Here is a 22,320-nt window from a genome sequence, read left to right on the forward strand (position 1 = left end):
TTATAACATTACAAAACGCATAGCCATATTTAGAGATTTCTCTGAATCTCTGGACCCCATGTGTTCTTTCGTCAACCTTTCCAACTGCATATTATCCCATAAAATCCATGTTTTACATCTCTCCGTCTTGCCCGTGATAATTACATTTTGCCAATCTCATTATGTTGCGAACCCCCCCTGAGATCTACAGGCACAGGGCGGCATGCAGATTTAATAATGAAAATAAAAAAAGAACGTTTCTGCAGGGAAACAGCCTGCCTCACTGCAAGCTGATACCCATAGCGGTCCGCTTTTCCCTTTCCTTGCGAGGAATCCTATTCAGTATAAGAGAATTTCCCTTTAAAAAAGGGAAACGTTGACAGCTATGCCCCCCTGCCCGTCTGTGGTGAAAGGGGACAGAAGGGGGGGGGGCTTCTCTTACTTCTGCACTCCCAATGCCGCCTCCTCTCCTTTTTCCCCCCGCAGACCCTGAACGGATCCGTCACGTTGGAGCTGGTGAATGAGAAGTACTGGAAGCTGAGCAAGCCCCTCGAGCTGTACTATGCCCCCACCAAGGAGCAGAAATGAGGCCCGAGACCCCCCCCCACAAGACTGTTGGGCTAACAGCCAAAGAGGGGGCACCGGCATGCCCCCCCCCCCCGCCACGGGGACTCGGACGAGGAAGACGAGGAGGAGGAGGAGGAGGAAGAAGATGAAAGCGCTTTGCAAGGGGTGGGGGGGTGCCGAAATGGCTGAAACTGCTCCCTCCCCCCACTCCACCGCTTCCGGCACACTTAGCCTGCCCCCAGAAAGGACTGATGCCCCCCCCCCAAGAAGGCTGGGGGTGAGGGAGCGCAATGGCATCCCACCCCTCTCTGTTTTGGCTTCTCCAAAGGACGGGTGCCCCCTCCCTGAGCAGGGATGATTGGGGGGGGCGCCTTGCAATGGTGGGGGGCAAGATGGGGTGCTGCTGCTGCTGCTGCTGCTGCTGCTTGGACCAGATGTTTCTCTCTGGCCTTTTTACAGCTGTTATCTCTCCCCACCCCTTTTTTTGGTGGAATTTAATTCATCAAGGAGTTTTTTTGCCTCTTTGAAAGACTGGAGCCTTTCTCTCTCTCTCTCTCTCACTAGGAGGTGGGGCAGGGCCAGGTGGTCATGCAGACCCCACAATCCCAAAATTGTAGGTCTGCAAGGGAACCCCAGAGGTCATCTAGCCCAACCCCGCGCAATGCAGGAATATGCAGCTGTGTTCCTTAAGGGGCTGGAACCTGCAACCTTGCTGTATCTACCTTGAAAGCCTTTGCCTTACCTGGGCGGTTGGAGCCCCTACCCCTGCCTTGTAATCCGGCAGGTATCTGCCATGCGAGGTTTTGAGCAAAGAGCCCCTCCTCACCCCTTCTCTCTCTCGGGCCTCTGGCAAATTCCGGGAAATCTCAAGTTGCTAGATCTCAAGGAACTGGATTTTTTTTTCTTCCTGAGCTCACTGCTCCAAAAAGACCGGGGGTGTTTTGCAACCACAAACTGAGAGGTATAGCCAGATCAAATAATAACACAACACAGGAGACGGGTCCCTTTTTTTGTGTGTGTGTCCCCGCCCCAAATGCTGTGTTAAGGTGTGCAAAATTGCAGTTTAATGAAAATTGCAACGGCAGCTGTGTTGGACACCTGCTTGGAAGGGCGAAGGGTCTGGCAGGGACGCAGCCCTGTGGCTCGAGGGGCAGGACACCTGCTTGCACTGCCCCGGGTTCAAACTCTATCGCAGACGTCAACACACACTCGGTGCTTGTGAGCTTAGCAGCCGCAAAGGAACATTTCTCCCCCCTAAAAAAGAATATTTTAAAAACTGAGCTGCCCATTTGGGTTCTGGAAACGGCTCTGGAACCCCTTTTAAAAACCCCTTCTGCTTAGGAAAGGCAGCAGGGATGCATTTGGCTGAGGGTGGGGTGGAGGCCTCCGTCGCTGAGTGGTTAGAGCACTGGGGGGGGTCTGGGTTCAAATCCTGCCGGTGGCATCTCCAAGCACGGCTGCCGAAAGCACAAAACTCGCCTGGAATTCTGGAGTGTCAGAATTGGCTGCCGGTCAGAGTGCGCAGCACTGAGCGGCAAGGGCCCCAAAGGCAAAGAGAGAAACCAGACAGCACTTCCGAAGGCGTTTTGCCCTTTATTTTTCTGTCAACAAATCTCCTTTAAAAAACGAAGCCCGAACGCATGACGGCAGGCAGGTTAGGAAGAGGAGGGCGGAAGGTCCTTGGAGAAAGGGGCTTGCTTTGCGAGGGCAGAGTTGGAAGGGGCCCCCAGGGGCCATCTAGACGAACCCTCTGCAATGCCGGAAGCGCAGCTTAACAAAAGCAAGCAAGAAATGGTTTGAATGCAAAGTCCTCTTTTGCAAGTAAATCTTCTCGCACACACAGGAAGGTGAACCCGCCGAACCCGCACCTGGGACCTTAGCTTTCTCCTTGATTTTTATTTTAATGAAAAATCTTAATAAAAGCATATATACAGATGTGCACACAACCTCTCTTTAAAAACCTGGAGCCCCATGGGTGGATTTTAAAAAAAGAGTTCCTCTCCCACAGAATCAAAGAATTGTACAGCTGGGACCCCCAGCGGTCATCAAGCCCAACCCCGCTGCAGTGCAGGAATCTCAGCTTGATTGTACCTAATGACAGGCAGGGGGGGAATAGAGGAGGGGCATCTTTGCACAATGCGCTGAAGCGGGTTGGTCTAGAGAACCTCCCGGGGTCCCAGCCCCACAGTTCTGTGGTTCTAATCAGCTGCTGCAGAGGAGGAGGAGGAGGAGGCAGCGACTTAGACGGGGTGAGAGAAATTAGCAGAGGAGGAGGCGGCAGGGTGTGGGGAGGGTGCTGGGCTCAAGGGACCCCCTTGGGGCTTTGGGGTGGGGGGTCTCTGGAGGGTGTTTGAAGTAGCAGCAAGGCCAGGGTTGGTGGCATCCCCTTCGATAGTTTGGGGTCTCCCCAATGGATCCAGGATGAAATCACCGACGAAGGAGTTTGGGGAGAGAGGCATCTTCGGAGTCAGGCTAGCGACCTGCAGAAAGGGAGGGTGTCGGAATTTAGAGGTTCATGGCAGGAAGTGGGGAGTAAAAGCTTTTATTCTGCTTGGCGACCCCCCCTTTGTGGTTCTGTCCCAAGCCAAGCCCCCCCTGCTGTCACATCTGGGGGGCACCCTTGTATAACATCTGGCTGTGTAGTCCTCCCTGGCAGGGTTATTGTGGGAGACAGGGTGGTGTAATAATAATATTAACAATAATAATAATTTTTAAAACAAAATAAAAAAATTCCTTCCAGTAGCACCTTAAAGACCAACTGAGTTAGTTCTAGGTATGAGCTTTCGTGTGCATGCACACTTCTTCAGATACACACTGAAGTATCTGAAGAAGTGTGCATGCACACGAAAGCTCATACCTAGAACTAACTCAGTTGGTCTTTAAGGTGCTACTGGAAGGAATTTTTTTATTTTGTTTTGACCATGGCAGACCAACACGGCTACCTATCTGTAATAATTTTTAATTTATACCCCACCTTTCCCGGTTCAAAAACCAGGCTCAGGGCAGCTAACAACAAATTTAAAACACTTAATTGTAAAAGCAGCGTAAAATACAGTGTTAAAACATGGATAACAATAAAATTCAAAGTTGAGAATGTTAGGACCTGCGAGAGACGAGAGTTCAAATCCCCACTCAGCTGTGTAATTCACAGGGTGACCTGGGGGGGGCACAATCTCTCTCTTTCTCTCTCTCTGCCTACCCTACCTCACAGGGTTGTTTTACGGGGTGAAATGGGGGAGGGAGACCTCCGTGTGCTGCTATAAATGTGATGGGGAGCAGAGGGCAGGCTTTTCACTTTTCTGACTCTGAAAGCAGGGGACCCGAGTGGACCCGATCCTTGGAATAATTGGAGGGTGGGGGACTCGAAGGCTGGCTGTGGGATCTTTGCTAGAAGAAGAAGAAGAAGAGTTTGGATTTGATATCCCGCCTTTCACTCCCCTTCAGGAGTCTCAAAGCGGCTAACAATCTCCTTTCCCTTCCTCCCCCACAACAAACACTCTGTGAGGTGAGTGGGGCTGAGAGACTTCAAAGAAGTGTGACTGGCCCAAGGTCACCCAGCAGCTGCATGTGGAGGAGCGGAGACGCGAACCCGGTTCCCCAGATTAGGAGACTACCGCTCTTAACCACTACACCACACTGGCCCCTGCCCTTTCCGCTCCAAACAACTCCCCTAACCCTTAAAAAATTACCCCGATGCTCAGCCAGAATTTGTCGTCCTAAGAACACGAGCAGAGCTTGCAGGATCAGGCCAAGGAACATTGCAAGGCTGCCCAAGTTGGCTTCTTGTGGCAGGTAGTTCCATAGTTTAACTAAGCAGGAGGGAGGGAGCAAAGGTGCTCTTACCAGCTGGGTAGGTGCTGCCATCAATGGGGGCGTAGCCTGGAAGTGGAGAGAGAAAGAGGGAGTCAGCGAAAAGAACGGCCCCCACCCAGAGGAAAACCCCACCCAACCGCCCACCTGAGGGGCCACCCATCAATGGGGCCCAAGCTGATGAGAGCTCAGCGGTTTCAGTGTATAAATCTTAAAGAATCTGCAAAAAGCAGGTTATAAATTTTAAGGATTCGGCAAAAAGCGGTGTATAAATCTTAAGAAACCGCCAAAAAGCAGTGTATAAATCTTAAGGAACTGGCAATAAAGCAGTGTATAAATCTTAAGGAACTGGCAATAAAGCAGTGTATAAATCTTAAGGATTCGGCAAAAAGCGGTGTATAAATCTTAAGAAACCGGCAAAAAGCGGTGTATAAATCTTAAGGAGTCGGCAAAAAGCGGTGTATAAATCTTAAGGAGTCGGCAAAAAGCGGTGTATAAATCTTAAGGAACTGGCAAAAAGCGGTGTATAAATCTTAAGGATTCGGCAATAAAGCAGTGCATAAATCTTAAGGAACTGGCAATAAAGCAGTGCATAAATCTTAAGGAACTGGCAATAAAGCAGTGTATAAATCTTAAGGAAATGGCAATAAAGCAGTGTATAAATCTTAAGGATTCGGCAAAAAGCAAAACCCCATCCCCCCAGCTCATATTCTCCTCTGGCCCATACCTTCGGGGAATCTCCTCTTCCAAAGGACGGTGCCCAGGGCAAGGAGAAGGATGCCGACCCCCAGCATGGCCGCCGAGACCCCCACTTTCCACCGGAGGTCCAGAGCCAGGCCTGGTGCTGTGGGAGAAACAGAAACGGCAGGGAACTGTTAAATGTGGGTCACCTTCCTCACCTGTGGGGCAGGAGGTTTTCTGTTTTTTGTTATAAATATTTATTGAGATTTTTTTTAAATACAAATGAAAAAATAATAAACAATATAACATATATCATGACATAGTTTCATAGCTTCTTTGGACTCCCTCACGTCTCCCGCTCCCACTTTCATCACCGTCAGTTTTTGCCAGCAATTTATCATCTTGTTTACATTCTTGTATCCCACAAATTGAAAAAATAACCTAACACTTCCCCAAAAAGTTTATATTTTCTTCAATCTCGCTTATCTTCCTAATTCCATCTAATTTAGTGGTGCCGAATTATTTATGATCTAGCATCCTTCTTAACATTCAACCAAATTACAGTATTTTTGTAAATAAATCTTGAATTTCTTCCAGTCTTCTTCAACCTTCTCCTCTCCCAGGTCTCGGATTCTGCCAGTCATCTCAGCCAGTTCCATATAGTCTATCAGTTGCATCTGCCATTCTTCCAGTGTGGGTAGATCTTGGGTTTTCCAATGCTTAGCGACGAGTATCCTTGCTGCCGTTGTTGCATACAGGAAAAAAGTTCTGTCCTTCTTTGTCACCCTCTGGCCGACCATACCCAGAAGGAAGGCCTCTGGTTTCTTGGGGAAGGTATACTTAAATACCTTTTTCAACTCATTATATATCATTTCCCAGAAGGCCTTCACTTTAGGGCAGGTCCACCAGAGGTGAAAGAATGTTCCTTCATTTCCTTTACATTTCCAGCATTTATTATCAGACAAATGGTATATTTTGGCAAGTTTAACTGGGGTCATGTACCATCTATATATCATTTTCATTACATTTTCCTTCAAAGCATTACATGCAGTGAAGTTCAACCCAGTAGTCCACAACCTTTCCCAGTCCTCAAACATGATATTGTACCCAATGTCCTGTGCCCACTTTATCATAGCCGATTTAACCATTTCATCTTGTGTGTTCCATTTTAACAGCAAGTTATACATTCTTGAAAGTACCTTAGTCCTAGGTTCTAACAGTTCTGTTTCCAATTTCGATTTCTCCACCTGGAACCCTAACTTTTTATCATTTTTAAAAACTTCTTTAATCTGAGCGTAATGTAACCAGTCTCGCACTTTATCTTTTATTTTCTCCAAACTCTGCAATTTCCAATTGTCTCCATCTGGGGCAGGAGGTTTTCTGACCCCCCCACCCCCCCACCCTTTTAACTGCTTGGATCTGTGGGGCTGGGGCTGCCACCTAACACCCGTCCCGACTTCGTAAGGAATCAGCATTTCAGTGTGGCAGCTCCCGAACCCTGTGGAACTCCCTGCCTCTTGATACCAGGCGCCTGCTAAAAAGCATTCTTGTTTCTGCAGATGTGGGTGGGTGTTTCAATCTGCTTATCGCTCATCACAGATTTTTACTTATTGTTCTATTCCCCCCCCCCCTTCCTTGGGGTTTTTAAAGCAGAGGTTGGTTGGCCATCTGGCAGGAAAAGCTTTACCTGAGATTCCTGCATTTCAGGGGGTTGGTCTAGATGACCCTCAGGGTCCCTTCCAATTCTACAATTCTATGATTCTTACTAACTGCTTGGACTCGTCGTCTCCCCTCAAAAAGCGACATATAAATTTAATGATATAAATAAATGAGAAAATGAATGAATGAATGAATGAATGAATGCATGCTTGGTGTGCAGAAGGAGAGCCAGTGCTGCCAGTCTGTGCGGACAAGGCTCAGCGAGATCATAGAATCCTAGGCTTGTGGGCTTGGAAGGGACCCCCAAAGGCCATCTAGGCCAGCCCCCTGCAAGGCAGGAATCGCAGCTGGACCTTTCCTCCAGATCTCAAGTTAGTTGGTGGCTCATTGTGGTCACTTGGGAGGGGTGGGGGGGCAAAGAGACATTCTGCACATGCACAGAGGCATTTGGGGAATCCAGTGGGAGGCTGCCATTCTCTTTCAAAGCCATCCACGTCGGTGGCAGGGAGTTCCATAGCTGAACTCTGTGCTGCGTGAAGCAGCCCAGCCCCCCCCCCCGCCATCACTCACCCCAGTCCTTGGTGAGGGTTTCATTCAGGCTCACGTGGGTCACCTGGCAGCTGTAGGTTCCTCCCTGCCGGGGGTCCACGGGGAGGGTGAGCAGAGCTTGGTAGGTCCAGTCCCCGTTGCTGGAGGGCACTGCCGGCGGGCCTGTCCCGTTCTTCAGGGGGGCCCCGTTCCACAGCCAGGTGACGGTCACGTCTTGCGGGTAGAAGCCCCACACGACACAAGCCAACATGATGGACTCCGGGGTGTTCTGAGGGATGACAGGGAACACCCGGACCTTGGGGGGAGCTGTGGAGAGGAGGGGGTACAGAATCAGAATCCGCATTAGATCCTTTGAGGGTTGGCTGAGCTGCATGCCTCCTGCTGGGATAATCTTGCCGTCACTTGCCACATCACTTGTCATGTCACTTGCCACCCCACTTGCTGTCACTTGCCACCCCACTTGCCATCACTTGCCACCCCACTTGCCTTCACTTGCCACACTACCTGCCACCACTTGCCACCCCACTAGCCACCCCACTTGCCACCCCACTTACCTTCGCTTGCCACCCCACTTGCCACATCACTTGCCTTCACTTGCCACCCCACTTGCCACCCCACTTGCCATGTCACTTGCCACCCCACTTGCCTTCGCTTGCCACCCCACTTGCCTTCACTTGCCACCCCACTTGCCCTCGCTTGCCACCCCACTTGCCATGTCACTTGCCACCCCACTTGCCTTCGCTTGCCACCCCACTTGCCACCCCACTTGCCTTCACTTGCCACCCCACTTGCCTTCACTTGCCACCCCACTTGCCACCCCACTTGCCCTCGCTTGCCACCCCACTTGCCATGTCACTTGCCACCCCACTTGCCTTCGCTTGCCACCCCACTTGCCTTCACTTGCCACCCCACTTGCCTTCACTTGCCACCCCACTTCCCACCCCACTTGCCTTCGCTTGCCACCCCACTTGCCCTCGCTTGCCACCTCGCTTGCCACCCCACTTGCCACCCCACTTGCCATGTCACTTGCCACCCCACTTGCCTTCGCTTGCCACCCCACTTGCCTTCACTTGCCTTCGCTCGCCACCCCACTTGCCTTCACTTCCCACGCCACTTTCCCCACCTGGCGTCCTCCAGATACCACCCAGGTCTTTGGGGCTGCTACTCCCCCCCCCAGCGCCCCCCACTCACTCTTCCTGAGCGCTGAGGGTCCCCACAGGGAGTGCACCTGCCCCTGGCAGCGCTGCGCCTCCCCCTTCATCTGCGCCCCCAGGACGGCATTCAGGTGGTCCGCGAAGTAGGCGGTCAGCTGGTCCCAGGGGCTGTAGGCGCCCAGGCCGCAGGGCACGAAGCTCCCGCTGGATCCCTCGAAGCAGATGAAGGGGATCTTGTTGAAGGCCACCGTCCAGTTGAGCCAGAGGGCGCGACCCCCGTCCGAGAGGAAGCAGTCCTCCTGCAGGTGGACGACGAAAGCCCCTGCGGAAAGGGTTAACGGGTTGAGAGATGGGGTATTTGCACCCCACCTTTTTCTCAAGGTCTTCCCTCCCTCTTCCAATCCCCCCTCCCAACAACGACCCTGCGAAGTCGGTCGGGCTGCAACTTCCGCATCCAAGGACCCCCGGGTCTCTCGATCCTCCCCGCCCCCTCCGCAGCCTTACCTGTTGGCAGGTAACTCAGCGCCAGGCAGAGGCCGGCCAAAGCCGCCCCGAGAGGCCGCATCCTGACTCCGCTGGGCGAGGAGGAGGAGGAGGAAGAAGAAGGAGGAGGAGGATCCGCTTTGCAGGCTCTGGATCTCTCTCCGCGCTCCTAGGGATCCACTTGGCAAGGGATCCCGGGTTTCGTTTCTGCGCTCTCTGGCCGGATCACCAACTCTGTCCGGACCCCGGACCCCAGCGAGAGATCTGCTGTCCTGGATCCCTTCGCTGCAGTTTTGGGGAATCTTTTTTTGCGTGGGGGGGGGGCAGTGGGATCCCTTCCCTTCCTCCAGAGGAGGGTGGCTGTCTCTGGATCCCAGCTGCTCGAGGGGATTCCTCAGAGAGAAGGATCTCCTCTGCTGCTCTGGCCGCGTCCCGGGGAGCCGACTCTGCCCCCCAACCTCAGCCCCACACTGTGGGGAGGGAGAAGCCAGAAATCCCCCGTCCCGCGGAGAGCCAATGGGGAGGCCGCCCGCCGCCGCGTCATCAGTCGCCGGGCAGAGAGGAGCCGTCGGGGTTTTTCAGGAGGAAAGTCTGTGAAGACTAGTTCCCTGGCACGCCCCTCTCTGCCCCCCATCCCGGCTTCTCGGGGTGCAAAGCAGGGCCGGCGAGGGGCGTGGCCTGGGGAGAAGGGGCGTGGCCTGAGCAGAGTCCCGAGGGCCGGGCAGCGAGGCCTGGAGGGCCGCAGTTGGGAGGTCTCCACACACGCCTTGCCCTAATCATAATAAAAAACCCATAGAAATTCGCTCTACTATGAAGTTGGAAGGGATCCCCGAGGGTCATCCAGACCAGCCCGCTGCGATGCAGGAATCGCAGGGCGCACAGCGGGCCAGAACCGGCCCCCCGGCCCCAGTCCCTTGAGCCAGAGCTCCTGTTTGGTCGTTGTTTTTTTTGCATTTTGCAGAACCACCAACCAGCCAGAGGGGATCCGAAACCGCCCGGCGCCGCCACATATAGAATCAGGCCCCCCTCCCCCTCCGCCTCCCGCTTCCTCTTTCCCTCCCCTCCCCCACTGCCCTTTGGCTCGGGTCCACTTTCACTTTCGCCCTGCAAAGGAGCCGGGCGAAGCATCAGGAAGCCGGCACTCGGGTTGGGGGGTGGTCTTTGGAAAAGATGGGACGAGTCTCTCTTTTTTTATATATAAAAAAAAGATTTTTATTAAATTTTCCACTTTGATCATAATCACATTTTGTTACATAATTCTATAACTTAATACATTGCTCTATAAGAGCATCGACCTACTTCCCTCCCTCTTTCTGACTTCCACACACCTTTCTCTAGTCTTCGCATTTCTATCATCACATGTTTACCTTCTATCTTATTGTAATATTTCACCTTGTTAAATCAGTTCCTTATATTTACATTGCAAAACATTTCAATTCAAGCCTGCAAACGTTTTCAGATGTTTACAATTTTCTTTCATATGAAGTATAAATTTGTTCCAGTCCTCCTGAAACAGTTCGTCACGCAGATTACGGATTGTCAACTTGGCCATCTCTGCGTCCTCCATCATCTTAACCTGCCAATCTTCCAGTGTTGGGAGTTCCTGATGTTTCCATTTTGAGCCAGAAGTATCCTTGCAGCCCTTGTGGCATCATAGCTGTCAACATGCAGATTTGAAAAGAAGGGACCAGCAGCCTCGAAAATAAGGGACTAGCAGCCAAAATAGGGGATTTTGCTAAGCTTATACAGAAATCCGGCACTGATGGAGCCAGGCTGCTTTTGCTGCGACTAACTGGGTTTTGCAGGGAGTTGGACTGGATGATCCTAAGGGTCTACAACTCCCACCCAAGAAGAGGGGCAGACAAAACTGGTGAACGACGTCCAGATGGCAAAGCTTACAGGCAGAATTAGAAACCAGGAAAAGGACCTCTTTAATCAAGAATGGGAAAAGTTTATAATTTAGCTGGAAAGCTATTGTAAAGAGTTACATACATTGGTAGGACTCACAGAACACTTGTAGTAAAAATTTGAACTATGGATGGACAAAGGATTTATAAAAATAGAGTTAGGAAAGGGATGCAGAGGGGGAAATCACTACATTAAGATGCTGCACTGGTTGGAGGGGATGCTAAGCAGCACGTCGGGGCTGGGCTGCCGGCGTCCTGGCGCGAGGAGTTCCATCGGCCCTTCCCTGCCCAAGAGAGAGGGAGACTCTTGCCCATGCCGCCCGCGAGCCCAGCATGAGGCAGTTGCGGCGCCGCCACGGCCGCTGAAGCGCCGCCCTTCTGCGTCCCTCCCCATCCCCTCCTCTTCCTCCTCCCTCAGGCCGCCTCCTCAGCCGCCGCCGCCTCCGGCTTCCCCTGGCAGCATGGCAGAAGTCTCGCAAGAGAGGGGCTGCCCGCCGCCACCCGTCTCCTCACGACGCGCCCCTGAGGGGTGTTGTAAACAAAAATTGCCCTTTTCCCTTATGGGGTATCCAAGAGCCCATATATAGTCCTGTTACGGTAAAATCCGGGTGCGATTTTTACCGTAACAGTCCTTACATAGGTTCCCTATTGGTAGGAGAGAATAAGAGAGACCAGCCAGAGAATATTGAGAAGCAAAGCAGCTAGTAAGCTTGAGCTTTATTGCAACAGGGTCCTCCCTCACCACACGCGGGAAGGAGGAGGAACCCAGAACAATGGCACACAAGGCCTTATAAAGACTTTTGAAATTGCCCGCCTTGGAGTCCAAGACCACCTCCAGAAACATCATACATCACAGAAGGGGTGTAACCTAAGACCACCCCTCAGATACATCACACCTACATCTCAAAAAAGGCGGTCTAAAACAGAAATTTGAATGTTGTTTTTCTCCTGTCATTGTTTATCTCCTGTCTGGCAGGTTATTTGATTGGATTGCCTGGGGAGCCTGGCCAGTCTTTTGTAATGATAAATACTTAGTTCCTGGGCCAGGTCACAGGCTCACACCCTATTCATATCTTAAATGTGCCCTTAAGACAGGACTTGTGAGGAAAGAGACAATGGAAGGTTTCCCACTTTGACCTTGCAGAGAAAACTGTGCTCAGTTTAGGAACCAAGATTGTTCCAGGTCTGTGTTCCTGTGCTGATCTATGTTGGTACACTTATGAACATTACCATATATCTATGACCTCAAAATTCCTATCACAGGGGGGAAAGGGAGAGACGGAGACGCGGCAGCTCATGCGCACGCTCTCTCTCCCAGCGGAGGAACCCTAGCCACTGCTTCCCTCCCGAGCTGGGCAAGCATGAAACCTGGGGAATTTAAGGGACATCATCAATAAGGGACAGCAGCGGCAAACTGCGCTGGGATAAGGGAGTTTCCCGCCAAATAAGGGACGGTTGACAGCTATGTGTGGCATACATAAACATATTTACATCTCTTTTATGTATTTCTTCTCCAATTAAACCTAATAAAAATGCCTATGGCTTTTTATTAAAGTTATATTTTAAAACCTTTCTCAATTCATTATATACTGTATTGGAAAAGGTGGGGCGAGTCTCTACACCGCCTAAGGCGGATGTTTTCCACCCGTGTGCCGTGGCCCCCAGGGGTGCCTTGAATGGCAGCCAGGGGTGCCAGGGGCAACACTGGTCTCTGTTCCTCTCTCCTTTTCTCCCTCCTCGGATGCCCCCTCACGTCCCAGGTGCCCCCATCCTATATTTGTGCAGTTGATTCTTCCTGCCTAAGTCTAGAACCTGACATTTGCCCCTGTTGAAATACATTTTATTAATTTCTCTACAATCCCACGACATGTGATAAAAAGTCCCTTCTTTTTCCTTACATTTCCAAAATATATTTGAGCCGGTTTTATACATTCTTCCTATCTGTATTGGTGTTATGTACCATCTATAATGGTAAAGGTAAAGGTACCCCTGCCCGTATGGGCCAGTCGTGTCCGACTCTAGGGTTGTGCGCTCATCTCACTCTATAGGCCGGGAGCCAGCGCTGTCTGGAGACACTTCTGGGTCACGTGGCCAGCGTGATGAAGCTGCATCTGGCGAGCCAGCGCAGCACACGGAACGCCGTTTACCTTCCCGCTGGTAAGCAGTCCCTATTTATCTACTTGCACCCGGGGGTGCTTTCGAACTGCTAGGTTGGCAGGCGCTGGGACTGAACGACGGGAGCGCACCCTGCCGCGGGGATTCGAACCGCCAACCTTGCGATCGGCAAGTCATAGGTGCTGAGGTTTTACCCACAGCGCCACCCGCGTCCCATTACCATCTATAATGAGTTGAAGAAAATGTTCAAATTAACATTCGTAAAAAAAGCCTGAAGCATTTCTGTTAGGGATTGTAGGAAAAGACCTGCCAAGGAAAATGAAGAACATATTTACGTACGTGACAACGGTGGCAACAGTCTTAATAGCACAAGGATGGAAGAAATCCCGACAAAAGAACAGCGGCAAGAGAAACTGATGGACTACGCGGAACTGGCAAAATAGACGCACAAACTACGCGACAAGGACAACTGTGACTTTAAAGAAGAATGGGAACCTTTTACAAAGTACTTAAAGAAACAACAAAATGAGTTGGACTCCTTGGCAAGTTTCGAATAAACATACACAAATCTATTTGTTAACATAATAGATACATAACTTAGAGATTTTTACTTAGCAGAGAACAATATGTGTTAATAAATCAGAAAGAGGAACTGAGAGAAGTCGTAGGGGGAAAATATAATTGTTGGAATAATTTGTTATGTGAAAATAGTCAAAAAAAGAAGAAAAAAAGAAGAAAAAAGAAATTCATTTTATTGATCCTCCTTGCGAATACAGTATGAAGTCACTCATTTTTCTTTATTTTTTAAACAACTTGTAAAGCAGGACTCTTTAAATAAGCTGAAATCAGGGCATTTAATTTTTTTGCAAAATAAACAGAAACCCCCACAAGTGAAGCTTTCCCAAATCTTCCAGCCTGGTCATGTTGTTGCCTGAGAACAGCAGGGCCAGGAAAAAAACAAAGAATAAAAAGCGCAGGTGTGTGTATTGCTATTTTTTGAGACAGGGGAGAGGCATCTCTCCCCCGCCCCCCATGCAAGAAGATCAAAGTGGAGGAGACAATATTGCAGTCCCTTGCAAATTTGTCAAACCCCCCCCCCATGTACTTGGAAAAAAGAGACGCAATGCACGTACTTTGGAAAACCCAGAAAAACGTCAATAAACATAATAATATTTTTTTTAATGCCATGGATTTTGTAACATAGCTGTCAACTTTTCCCTTTTCTTAAAAGGGAAATTCCCTTATTCCGAATAGGATTCCTCGCAAGAAAAGGGAAAAGTTGACAGCTGTGTTTTGTAACTGCCTGCGCCTCCCTTGCTCAAATCCCCCAATGCCACGCCCCCTTAATCAAGCCCCGCCCCCAGCTCTGCTCTACGCTCGCCTTGAAGGGAATAACACACCTTCTTTGCCTGTACAAGTCCACACCCATGGACTCACTCCCCATCTTTCTGGCCCTGACCCCCCCTTGGATTCCCCCACCCCTGCAAAGCCACCCCCCTCCCCCACCCCAGGGGCTTCTGCCTCAATTCCTGCTTGCACCACCAGGAAGGACGCGAAAGAATAGTTCCAAAATCTAAACAAATTCCTTCCAGGAATTTCCTTCCTTCTTCAGATACCAAGGTATCTGAAGAAGTGTGCATGCACACGAAAGCTCATACCAAGAACTGACTTAGTTGGTCTTTAAGGTGCTACTGGAAGGAATTTGTTTTGTTTTGACTATGGCAGACCAACACGGCTACCTATCTGTAATTAGTTCCAAAATCTGTTTTCTTTTTGTTTTTTTCCCATTTTATTTTTTTGCACCCCTGGCAATAATTCCACCTGGCACCCGGCGTCAGGAACGCAAAGGAAAGGGACACATCGCTGAGCAGGAACAATTGCAGGTGCAGCGTCCGTAAGGTCCGAAAACAACCCCCCCCCAACAAACCTCCCACCCACCCACCCACCCACCCACTTTTTTTTTTTTGCTCCTTCCATCTCTCTGCTTTCCCTCTTTTAAAAGTTGCAATGCCTCTTTAGTCCTGCATGGGCCTCCCAGTCTCCCCCCCCCCCGCCTTTTAAAACTAAGAAGATGCCCACTGCCTTTTTATCATGTTGTCCGGCACAACCACCCTGCAAAGTAGGGGAGTCCCGGGGATTATTCAAGCCTTCCCCATAGCTGCTGTATGAAAGGGCAGAAATTCAACTGGTAGTGAAGCTTCCCTCCCAAAAAATATCCTGTGCTTCCACATCGCGGATAACTCAGTTGGTAGAACAACTAACTTAGCCAGCTAGCCCTGGGGATCATCTAATGTTTATAGGATGGATTTCCCCCCTAAATTGATTTTTGAATTCTTAATTTATTGTTATTCACGTTTTATACTGTATTTTATGCTGTTTTTTTGTTGCATCAATTAAGTGTTTTAAATTTGTTGTTAGCTGCCCTGAACCCGGTTTTCTGAACCGGGAAGAGTGGGGTATAAATAAAAAATTATTGTTGTTGTTATTAATCTCAGGGTCATGGGTTGGAGACACACATTGGGCCAAATATTCTTGCCTTGCAGCAGGGGGTTGGTCTAGATGACCCTCGGGGTCCCTTCTATGAGTCTATGATGCTAAAACATAGAAAAGGGAGAATGGTTCTGGGGATTACTTCTGCCCAGAAATACCGCAGCTGCCTTCTGTAAGCTGAAAAGGAGCAATCTGCCCTTCCTTGCTGTAATGGACAGCACTCTCAACACGCTCAGAGGCACCATCACTTCACAAGTGCCTGGGCTCAGCCCTGCCACACACACAGAAGAAAAACTGCGCTGCAGGGCGCAGCTGCCCCAATGAAGAATCATGTGGTACAGTCCTCTCCTGCTGCAGCAATTAGCAGGTGATGGTCTCTGTACCTCCAAGAGAAGGTCCTGTTAAAGGGCCACTGACAGACCAGGAAGGTCTCTCATTCCCCTGGGAGGGGCGGAAAAGCCGGGTGCTGATGGACCAGAAAATAGATCCGAGGCCAAGGCGTGTTCCTCTCCTGGCGAGAAAGACTCGTAGGTGGGAGGAGTAGGAGTGGTGGTGCTAGCGATGTGAGCAGTGGGGTGAGTGATGGTTGTGGGGCTAGCAATATTCAGTCTATGTAAGTTTCTCGTTCTAGCCAAAGGCCATCACAAACCTGCAGCAACAGTGCCAGTGCTAGCAGTGGGGTTGGTGCGACAGAGGTGTCAGAAGTGGGGTTGGTGCGACAGCGGTGTCAGAAGTGGGGTTGGTGCGACAGAGGTGTCAGAAGTGGGGTTGGTGGCGACAGTGGTGTCAGAAGTGGGGTTGGTGGCGACAGTGGTGTCAGAAGTGGGGTTGGTGGCGACAGAGGTGTCAGAAGTGGGGTTGGTGTGACAGAGGTGTCAGAAGTGGGGTTGGTGCGACAGAGGTGTCAGAAGTGGGGTTGGTGCGACAGAGGTGTCAGAAGTGGGGTCTGAGCCAGCACTCCTTCATCCAAACCTGGTTGGGCTCCTCTGCTCTGCTCCTTCCACCCCCTCATTTACCCCACTGCTCCTCTAGCAGCAAGAACTTTAACGGCAACAGAAGAAGCTCACTCACATCACTGACCCGCCTCACCCAGGATTGCCCACACTGACTGGCAGCCGTTTCTCTCCGGGTTCACAGACTGGACTCTCTCCCACCCCTGCCGGGAGCCAGTGGCAAGGGAGACACAGGACCAAAGCAGGGCGGACAGATGTTCGAGGCTCACTGAATGCAAATGGGCACACACACAGAGAGAGATTCTGGCACCGAGAGGGGCATTTCCCATGGTGGGGGCAAGGGGTAACTTTAAAGGTGATGCTCCTTCTCCTCCAAATCCCTCCTTCAGGTTGACTCTGGGGATTTCATTCTGGAAAAGAGAAAGGTCGTAGAATCACAGAACTGGAGGGAGGGTCCCCTAAAGGTCATCTAGCCCAACCCGCTGCAATGCAGGAAACTTTGATGGTTGCCATATTTCACGTCAAGCGGCGTACACGTTTTGCCCAGCAAGGAAACAGATGAATGAAAAGGGAACCTGCGACCGTGCAGGGGGTTGAGATGGATGACCTCAGGGTACCCCCTTCCAACCCTACAAACCTTTGGTTCCACCTGCCCCAGAGCTGCAGCCTCCTCCTTCCCCAAGGGGCCCGGGGGCCTCCTCCAGCTCTACCTGTGCTGTCGCACTTGCAGGATACTGCCACCAGGACCACCCCGGCGATGGCAAAGAGGACGCCAACCCCAAAGGCCAGGCCACACAGGATGTTCTCCAGGAGCTCCGAGGGGACAGGATCTTGGGGGACTGCAGGAGGGAGAGAGATGGGACCAAGGGTCAGTCGGGGTGTGTGTGTGAGAGAGAGTACAAGGGTCATTTGGGGCAAGGTGTGGGGAGAGAGGGGGAGAGCAGGGCCTCACCCCAGAACGTCTGGATGCTGAAGGTGTCGCGGGGACTCTTGACGTTGCAGCTGTAGATGTCTCCTTCCTGGGGGGTCACCTCCAAATAGGAGAAGAGCTCAAACTCCAGGTCCTCCACAGGGACTGCCGGAGGAGTGGAGACCCCCTGGGTCACGGGCTGGCCTTGGTACGTCCAGGTGACCTCAGCCGCAGGAGGGAAGAGGTTGGTCACTGAGCAGACGAGCTTGTTGGGCTGGCCCATCTGCAGCGGCTGCAGAGGGAAGACCTTCACCTGAGCGATACCTGGGGGGGGCAGAGGGTGGCAACTTGAGAACGTGGCCTTTTCAGTGGTGGCTCCCCATCCTTTTACTTACATTATTATTTGTATTTTTTATTTTACTTATTATTATTTTTATCGTAGCAACTTGAGAACGTGGCCTTTTCAGTGGTGGGTCCCCATCCTTTTACTTACATTATTATTTGTATTTTTTATTTTACTTTTACTTTTAGTTTTATCGTAGCATATTTTTTTCTTTGTTTTTATTGTAACATATATTCTACAATTCCTCTCTGGAGGAAGTTTCTGGTGGCTCCCTCCCTCCCTCCATCCGTCCCCCCAAGGCAAAGAAACCCCCCTCACCTTTCGCTTCGGGCATAATTGCGAAATAGTACGAAAAGTTGCTCAGCACGTCGTTGCAGAGCTGGTTCAGCACCCGGATGTGACTTTCGGGGGTCCGGGTCCGCACCCCCGGCTGGAAATCGGGGAGGCGGGCGTGCCAGACAGACTCCGAGGAGTTGAACCAGAAGAGCTCCTCGTTGTCCAGCGTTTGGACCATCTCAGGGAGCAGGGAATCCTGCTGGCACAGGTAGACCTCAGAAAACAGGTGGGCAGGATCCTCTGGACACAAAAAAGAGGGAGGTTGGTCAACCGCTGTCATCGAGGTGGAGATAAGAAGCTGCCCCCAAATCATAGCTCAGTCAGTAGAGTACGAGGCTCATAATGTCAGGGACACGGGTTCGAGTTCCACGTTGGGCAAAAATTGCAGGGGGGTTGGACTAGATGGCCCTTGAACTCCACAATTATTTTGATTCTGTGATGTGCCTCCATGCGCCCCTCCATGTGTCCGTCTTCTGCTGCCTGCCCTTCACCCTCCCTGGCTAAGTCATATGTGCCAGCGATGGATGGCAAGAAAGCATGAACTTTTGATTTGAGTTTCTGCTGAAATGAGGCTGCATTTCAATGTTGCATTTCAATCTTGTTTTTAAGTTGTATTTTAATCCATAGTTTTTATACCTGGTGTTAGCTGCTCTGAGCCCAGTCTTGGCTGGGGAGGGCGGGGTATAAACAAAATCTATTATTATTATTATTATTATTATTATTATTATTATTATTATTATTATTAACTAACCTGGGGCCATCCAACCTCTGCTTGAGATGGCCTTCTGAGGAAGCTTCTTCTGCTTGCAAGCAGCAGTTACTGTCAGAAAGTGCTTGTGGGGTGAAACAGAGGTTATTGAGCTGGGGTTGGACTAGATGACCCTGGGAACCCCCTTCCAAATCTATTGTTCTATTCTTCTACAAGTCTGTGGTTCTGCTACAAGGCGTGGAGAGGAAGGAAGGAACTTCCTCAATGCAAGTAGGGGATTCTAAAGCACATTTCCCCCCTCCGAACACCATTTGCCCCTCCCCCTTCCGCAGCCCCCACAGTTACGGGGATGGGGGAGAGAGGGGGAAACTTATTAGGGGATGGGGGAGAGAGGGGAAAACTAGGTGCCAAAATACTATTTACATAGTTGAGAGGTCCCGGGCCCTAAGGAAGTCAGACTATCCTCCACCAGGGCCTTCTCAGTGTTGGCTCCGACCTGGTGGAATGCTCTGTCCCAGGAGACCAGGGCCCTGCAGGATTGAACCTCCTTCCGCAGGGCCTGTAAAACAGAGCTATTCCGCCTGGCCTTTAATTTGAATTCAGCCTGATCTTTTATTTCCCTTTTCTTCCCTCTCCTTCCCTTTTATGAAGATCACCCGCTCTGAGACCCCACAGCTAATTCTCCCCTGGTCTCCTCACTGGCCCTGGGGATTATCTAATTGATTTTTGAATTTTTGAATTTTATTGTTATTCATGTTTTTTATACTGTATTTTATGCTGCTTTTATAATTAAGTGTTTCACATTGGTTGTTAGCCGCCCTGAGCCTGGTTTTTGAACTGGGAAGGGCGGGGTACAAATAAAAAATTATTAGTAGTAGTATTATTTGGAAAAACGCTGTAAACAACTGTGCCTTGGCAGAGGGTTGGGCTAGCATGACCCCCTCATGGTCCCTTCCAACTCTCCAGTCTTGTGAGTCGAGAGTGTGCACACGGGTGTCAGATCCGAGTTCAAGTCACACCAACAGGGCTGCTCGGAAGTCTTTCCCCCCCAGTTTAATTGCAAAAGTGAAACTCGAAAGGGATTTTAAAATAAATAAATAAAAGCGGGGTGGCATTTCTCTAGCGAGCCAAGGTCACCTGGAAGTCCCAGAGGAGCCGGCATCTTCTGGGTGGGGGGCTGCAGACCACCCAGAAAAGAGTTTGGGGCCGGGCGGGGGAGAGAGAGGGGGAGAAAGCTGCACCGGTTGAATTTCCGCCTGGCAAATGTTAGCAAGGACACGGACGCGCTGCCAAGGGAGGCTCGCTGCCAGCTCGTAGGAACTCGCCAGGGCTAGGGAAAAAGCATGCAATCTGAAAGCCCCCCACCTCCCCCCCCCAAAAAAAACCCACCTTCGTTTTCACACCCCGCGCAGGCAGGGAATAGGGAGACGCAATTTTGTACCTCGCACTTCGGCCGCTGCAGCCGCCGCTGCCCCCCAGAGCCAGGCCAGGGCCGCCAGACCCCCGTTGCACCTCCCGGGACCCATCGTCCTCGCTGCCCCACGGCAAATCTCTGAGCCCCACAGCTGAGTTCCCCCAACTCGCAGCAGTTTAGGGGATTGCCTCTCCCAGGCAGCCAATGGGGCTTCGTTGCGCTTCGTCGTCACCAGTTGCCAGGGAGAGGCTGCCGGGTTTCGGCTCCGGAGCGCAGACTTAGGCTGCGGGAGGAGAGACTCGCAGGGACCCCGGAGGGTCATCCAGCCCAACCCCCTAAACTGCTAAGAAATCCCCGACGCATGGCCCGTCTGACCTTTGTTTAAAAGCTCCCAGTGAATCGTAGATCACTCAGGAGCTGCCTCTGAAGAGGGCTCAGCTGGTGCGGAATTCGGCGGCCAGGTTGCTGGCCAGGGAAAAACGTAGCGCCCGGATCCTGACCCAAATGCACTGACTGCCAATTAGTTTCTGGGACCAATTCAAAGTGCTGGTTTTGCCTTATAAGGCCTTGAATGGCTCAGGATGATGATGATGATGATGATGATGATGATAATAATAATAATAATAATTCTTCACTGGAGAACAATTTTGTGTTGCATTGACACCTGCAGTTGTTCTAACCTAATTTCAACGTGCTGATTTCGTATCTGAAGTTGGTTTTGTTCTGTAAGCTCTAGGGTTGGGTTTTTTTTTTTCATTTTCCACTTTTCACCATAATCTGTTTTTCACAATGCAAGTATTCAATATTTTATTAAACACATAGCCAAAGTAATACAATATGAGTATAAATGTGTAAGTGACTTATATAGCATTGAACATGACATGTATAACATTGAAAAGAGAATATAAGAACAGTTGAAAAATCTCATGCAACAGAAAATGAAAAAAAATTGTTCCCCAGTGAATAATAATAATAATAATAATAATAATATCCTGCCCCACCTCAAAGTCTGCCTCTCCCCCTATGAACCAACCCAGGCTCTGCAATGCTCAGCTGGTCCCCTATTTGTGTGTGCCCCCTAAATGGGCACGAGAACAGGGCCTTTTCTACAGTGGCTCCCTGTTTGTAGGATGCTCTCCCCAAGGAAGTTCGCTTGGCACCTTCATTAGACACCTTTAGGCACCAGGCGAAAGCGTTCCTCTTGCACCTAAGCATTGGGCTGACTAACATCGCATATATGCTTGTGGAAGGGGGGGTTATTGTTTCGTTCTTCTTTTTATTATATATTTTGTGTTGTTTTTTTATCTCACATTTTTATGCTGCAAACATGTCCTGAAATGTATGCACAAAGGGCGGCACACAAATTTAATGATAGATAAATAATAGATCATAGAACCATGGGAGATTTAAGGGTCACCTCAGGGTCATATAGTTCAACGCGTGCAAATGCAGGAATCGGTGGGTGGGTGGGTATGATCTGGGGCATCACACAGGAAAATGAAGGAGCTCCAGGGACCATAGCTAAACAGGAAACCCCCCCTCCCTACCTGCCATTGTTCCCCAACAACTGACATTCAGAGGTAGACTGCCTCTGACGCTGGAGGTTCTATCCTCCATGAATTTCTGCAGACAAGCAAAAGGAGATCGTGCCTGGCTCCAGCAAGCTCTGACCCCCATCCCCTGCCCACTTCCCTATAGAAATCCACCACAAGGGGCTCAGGGCAGGGCCAGAGTTTCGCTTTCACTTCCCTGTCCTCTTCTCAGAGTTTCCCTTTTTGTCAGGCCCTGTCTGTGTGTGCCTGTTATAAAAGACTCAATGAGTCACAAACAGGAAGTGTGCTTGGGGAAATTCCCAAGCCGCCTGCCCTCCGAACCTCCTAGCAACTTACTCCCGAGAAGCCCCATAAGGGACCTTGTTGAGAGGCGAGGTAAACTTGCAAAGCAAAGCTACAGGGAACCAGGCAGAGGGCCTTCTCGGTGGTGGCGCCCGAGATAAAACAACTACCTGACATTTAGAAGACACCTGAAGGTAGCCCTGTTCAGGGAAGTTTTTAATGTGTGACATTTAAATGTATTTTTAATCTTTGTTGGCAGCCGCCCAGAGTGGCTGGGGAAACCCAGCCAGATGGGTGGGGTACAAATAATAAATTATTATTATTATAATATTATTATTATTATTCCAAGAGGAAACCTGCAAGAAAACCCAAACCGGCTGCCCTTTCCTCTTCTTCTTATCTGCTCTTTGAAACCTATGTTCCTAC

At 50.4% G+C, this 22,320-nt stretch overlaps 3 protein-coding genes and 1 long non-coding RNA gene across 5 annotated transcripts in view; 2 read left to right on the top strand and 2 right to left on the bottom strand.

Moving 5' to 3' along the window:
• The window catches only part of RING1 (ring finger protein 1), a 28,184-nt gene extending 25,671 nt beyond the window's left edge, over positions 1 to 2,513 (top strand). Inside the window, exon 6 of the mRNA XM_081849341.1 lies at positions 466 to 2,513. Coding sequence (XP_081705467.1) covers positions 466 to 567 — 102 coding nt within the window. The 3' untranslated portion in view covers positions 568 to 2,513. The remainder of the gene's footprint in view (positions 1 to 465) is intronic.
• Positions 2,120 to 9,370, bottom strand: LOC309334738 (class II histocompatibility antigen, M beta 1 chain). Its single transcript, XM_081849351.1, has 6 exons — positions 8,904 to 9,370; positions 8,437 to 8,721; positions 7,267 to 7,551; positions 5,084 to 5,200; positions 4,390 to 4,425; positions 2,120 to 3,026 (listed from the first exon to the last, which is right to left on the bottom strand). The coding sequence occupies exons 1-6, from the start codon at positions 8,962 to 8,964 to the stop codon at positions 3,019 to 3,021; spliced, it is 792 nt and encodes a 263-aa protein (XP_081705477.1). The 5' UTR covers positions 8,965 to 9,370; the 3' UTR covers positions 2,120 to 3,018.
• Positions 9,371 to 14,290: 4,920 nt separating this feature from the next.
• Positions 14,291 to 14,821, top strand: LOC309335488. The gene is made up of 2 exons (XR_014153539.1): positions 14,291 to 14,467; positions 14,658 to 14,821. It is a non-coding gene; the product is annotated as an uncharacterized lncRNA (long non-coding RNA).
• Positions 14,822 to 16,055: 1,234 nt separating this feature from the next.
• LOC309335487 (class II histocompatibility antigen, M alpha chain-like) lies at positions 16,056 to 20,237 on the bottom strand. 2 transcript variants are annotated; one of them, XM_081850539.1, is made up of 5 exons: positions 20,087 to 20,237; positions 17,919 to 18,176; positions 17,300 to 17,581; positions 17,058 to 17,186; positions 16,056 to 16,757 (listed from the first exon to the last, which is right to left on the bottom strand). In XM_081850539.1, exons 1-5 carry the CDS (start codon positions 20,169 to 20,171, stop codon positions 16,753 to 16,755), a joined length of 759 nt encoding a protein of 252 aa, XP_081706665.1. In that variant the 5' UTR covers positions 20,172 to 20,237; the 3' UTR covers positions 16,056 to 16,752. The 2 variants fall into 2 exon arrangements, with proteins under 2 accessions (XP_081706665.1, XP_081706666.1); XM_081850540.1 differs by lacking the exon at positions 17,058 to 17,186.
• Positions 20,238 to 22,320: the final 2,083 nt, after the last annotated feature.

The sequence above is a fragment of the Podarcis erhardii genome (assembly GCF_964252035.2).
Source record: "Podarcis erhardii genome assembly, chromosome: 2".
Lineage (NCBI taxonomy): Eukaryota > Metazoa > Chordata > Lepidosauria > Squamata > Lacertidae > Podarcis > Podarcis erhardii.